This window comes from Myxocyprinus asiaticus, chromosome 34 (assembly GCF_019703515.2).
Source record: "Myxocyprinus asiaticus isolate MX2 ecotype Aquarium Trade chromosome 34, UBuf_Myxa_2, whole genome shotgun sequence".
Classification (NCBI taxonomy): domain Eukaryota; kingdom Metazoa; phylum Chordata; class Actinopteri; order Cypriniformes; family Catostomidae; genus Myxocyprinus; species Myxocyprinus asiaticus.
In genome coordinates, this window is record NC_059377.1 from 31,471,083 (window position 1) to 31,475,183 (window position 4,101).

General features: G+C 38.6%; 1 protein-coding gene across 1 annotated transcript; it reads left to right on the plus strand.

Moving 5' to 3' along the window:
• Positions 1-2,994, plus strand: LOC127424948 (homeobox protein Hox-A9a-like). Its single transcript, XM_051670524.1, has 2 exons — positions 1-964; positions 1,268-2,994. Exons 1-2 carry the CDS (start codon positions 430-432, stop codon positions 1,504-1,506), a joined length of 774 nt encoding a protein of 257 aa, XP_051526484.1. The 5' UTR covers positions 1-429; the 3' UTR covers positions 1,507-2,994.
• The last annotated feature ends 1,107 nt before the right edge of the window (positions 2,995-4,101 follow it).

The following is a 4,101-nucleotide window of genomic DNA, read 5'->3' on the forward strand; positions in this document are numbered from 1 at the left end:
CTGGTAACGTCTCCTTTTCATATTGTTTGGCTGCAGAAAATTTGTGTATTTCTGTTCGAACTAAGGTTCTTCCTGGGTTAAAAAACCTACAACGCGTCTAAACAATTTGGAGATCAATTCCTTTTGCTGCAAATATTTAAATTCGGTGGATTCGTTCATATGTATTCCTTATAACGCATTATACGGTTGTAGTTGCAGAATAGTAGCCTATAGTAAGAGCAAATGCAATCTTTTTACAGCAATTCCATTGATTTGTTTTTGATTGTTCTGTTCCAATGGTCACGTGTGCACCTCATCCAATCAAATGGCGGTATGCTCTCAATTTATTAGCTGACTGAAGCTTTGTGAGGGGGGAAGTTGCCTCTCCATTTTCACAGATTATTTTGTGAGCGTGTTACTGTATGTGTGTGTTAGTGTTTTTATGTGTGTATGCATGAGTGCGACCCCACCATGTCGACATCCGGCGCTCTGACAGGATACTACGTTGACTCTCTTATTGTACCAGAGAATGAGGAGACTCGCTTCTCAGGTTCAGGGCTCATCCAGCACACCAGGCCCTCTGTTCTACCCGCAGACCACACAGAGCTCGGTCGAAGCACATTCCCGGTAAAGCAGCCCGTATATGATGGCTCAGGTTGGGGCCATATCCCAACGCATTTCTCCAGTGATGTATCATCAGTGTATCAGTCGCATACACAGCCTCCCATAGCTAGGGATTACGTGCAGCCTTGGCTGCTGGACTCGCCTTGTGAACTGCCTCTTACTGAGCTACAGGCGGTCCACCATCACTATCATGCCAAATCAACGCATAGAACGAATAATGACGGCGCACATGCCAGTTCGCATGCTGTACTCCCTCTCGGGGACTTCAGTAACGGAGGATGTTCTACCGACACAGAGACAGCATTTGGCCGGACTGCAGACACGGCTGGCGAGATCGAGGATAAACTAGGCGCTGATCCAAGTAAGGCTCTTCAGATGGTTGGGATTTATGGGAAAAAATATATTGAACTTCATTACTGATGTGTTATTGTGTTTTTAGCATGATGCTCTTTGTAGTTTGTCTGCTGTGGAATCGTGCATAACAGAAATCTTCAATATTTCAATTATTTTTTTACGGAACTGAAGATTTGTGTTGATTTGGCTGTGTGTAAGTTTTGGTATGTTTGGGTTTATGCCATGGTCTGGATTTTAGATTATAGGATCTTGTGTTCAAGCCATTCTCTGCCCATTTATGATTTCGAACCCTCCTTTTACCTTTTCTCAGAAAACCCTGTGTCCAACTGGCTTCACGCGAGCTCTTCGCGCAAAAAACGCTGCCCTTATACTAAGCACCAGATCCTCGAGCTGGAGAAAGAATTTTTATTTAGCACATACCTCACGCGCGACCGCAGGTACGAGGTTGCCCGTCTCCTGAACCTCACGGAAAGACAGATCAAAATTTGGTTCCAAAACCGCAGGATGAAGATGAAAAAAATAAACAATGGTGGAACGAAAGACAACTGAGAGTAAAGCACTTTGTGTAGGTGAGAATGAAGGATGATCATCCCTTTTGATAAAATGATGATGTCGTGAAGTTTTATATTGACGCTTGTGTCATTCTTTTCAAGCGAACCATAAGTGTCGTCTGTTTTAAAGCATGCTGGGATCCAGTCGTTTGATACATTAGATTGGGCTACTTGTTTGTCATAAGTGGTTCTGTCTTATTGAACATTTCACAAATTGCACATTAATCTATCATATACAGCCTTCATTACAGCTCAGTATTTCACTTGTGCTTATTATGAATGAATGTTGGAGCTATATGTGCTATTCCAATGCGATTATAGCGTATATCAATGTTTATTTAGGACTTAATAGTTTATGTTCTATAGCATTTTCCTAAATTTCGAGTGGAAGAATTGGGCCCAGGCTTATGTAGAGTTCATACACTGAGGACTACATGAGGTCACGTGTCCTCAGAATTTTTATTTAATAATAAACGATGGTATAAACGTAGTCTAACCATTTACATAAAGTCCATCCACTATATCTATCCTATTTTGTTAAGCGACCAAACCTTTACGCCATATGAGCCGATACAGTGTTGTGTAATGTTATTGGATAAAGTCTGATTTTCAAGGACTGAGTGAAAATGTATAAAATATTGAATTTTAGGCTTAAAATAAGCAATGCTGGCAATTTTACAAATACCTCATGGTCTGTTGTGTTTTGTTTACTTTTTCTCAGGTGTAATTTGTGATTTATTTATTTAAATAATAAAAGCAAAAGTCTCCACTATTAAATTCTGTATTCCTCGTGATATATATACATTTTAAAGTTTTAATATACATATTGTGCTTTTCTAAATCTTGAGATTAAATATTTTTTAAGATGTATTTTGCATCCCATGGGAACAGAAAAATGTTGAATTTCTTGTAGATTTTGTTTTTGTAATGTTCCTGTTTTTTTTTTTTTTAGTTATTATTATTTTTTTATATTATTTGTTTTTATGGTTTTGATGAATGGGTCTACAGTAAACATAAATGAAACTATATATTAGAAAGGATGAAGGCCAAATTTTGTATAGTGGGAGCCTATAATATATTTTGTTTACACGAAAAATGTTCTACCTCTTTCAGCTTTGCCTTTCAAGCCTTATACACAAACATTACCCAAACGAAAATTGAAGTATTGCACAGACCTGCCATAATTTCTGAGGAATGTGTTCTGAGTCGAGGCTATGTTGGGCGAGTTTAGACTCGGGAGGGATACAGGGCCGTAGACCGATCTGGCCGATAAGGTTGTTAGCTGCATACTAACAATTACTGCTATAACCGTTTATGGGGTGCAAAGCGCTGCGAGCCGAGAGAACGCAAAATAACAAAGTTGTTACGAGGCTCGACAGCTGAGGCCAGTGAATAACTTGCCATGTGTGCATGAATCTGTGGAATTAAAAGAATGAAGTCTTCATGGCCCCGTACTCCCATGATGAGGTGCTTTTGTTCAACTATACCGGGGTACAGGCAGTCAGGATATATGCCACTTTTTAAAAATATAAATCTTGCTATTTATTAATAGTTTATACGGCCTACTGTGTACTGGAAGTTATTGATAGTAGGCACAGCTTTGGCGGATGGACGTTGACTTCAAAGGCCTCGCAGCAAGGCCATGAATCGTAGACTCGGCAACACTGTCTGGCATTCCGTGGAAATGGCTTTATGGCCGACCAGACACAATTAGACCATTTCAAGTGGCCCGCCAGCCCATTTGGAGATATTTTTTCCCCCTCAAACCCACAATGCATTCAGTAAGACTCGACTGTGTGCACAAAAAGCCAGCGGAAACAATCTAGTTTTATTGGCCTCTGTGATTGCAGCTCGCCCTACGGCAAACTCAGTCACCTGTTGTGTTGGCCTGTAAGTTATGATGTCAGTGGAGATTCTCAAGAAAGATGTCAAAAAATTCGCTGATATGAGAAAATATTCAATATCTCGTGTTTTTATTTGCACACATTTTGACCTGTTGCACAAATATTCATTTCGGGGCCTATATTAACAGTTTGTGGGTATACTCCTGAAAATTAGCTTGAAGCATGGCAAGGACTTTGGCCTATAGATAAACATTATGAAATTCTAGTTTGAAACTGAAACATGTGCTCCATCTTGCATATAAAGATTACAAAGTATTTGTTGGTTTATTTTACATTTTTACAGAATGTTTTGGTTAATTTCTCTCTACCGGTACAGACAATTCAAAATTGGGACATTTTAATGTATAATAAACTAAATAAAAGATTTAATGTTTTAATGTTGTACCCAAAGTTCATAAAAACGATCTGTCTTTACTAAAAATGTTGTCTGTATGTCTTGTTTCAGATATGAATTTATTACCGCAGCTGATGCTAAATTTGTAAGACAATGGATTAAATCATTTTCGACCACTAAATTAGTCAAAATAGCTCCGTAAAATGATGCAATAATTTTTCCTCACTTTTAATGGGTGCTCCAATTATTAGTGATAGCCTACATCTTTATACTCATTGCGTTAATGAGAAACTGATTGCAACTTATAATTGTCTGTTTAGTTCTAATGCAGTATGAATGTATTACTTATGCATAT

What these genes read in the sequence shown, in the direction of transcription:
- LOC127424948 (XM_051670524.1), top strand. Translation starts at nt 430, where the DNA reads ATGCATGAGTGCGACCCCACCATGTCGACATCCGGCGCTCTGACAGGA. An exon ending in TAAACTAGGCGCTGATCCAA is followed by an intron (nt 965 to 1,267) that starts GTAAGGCTCTTC and finishes ACCTTTTCTCAG; the next exon opens with AAAACCCTGTGTCCAACTGG.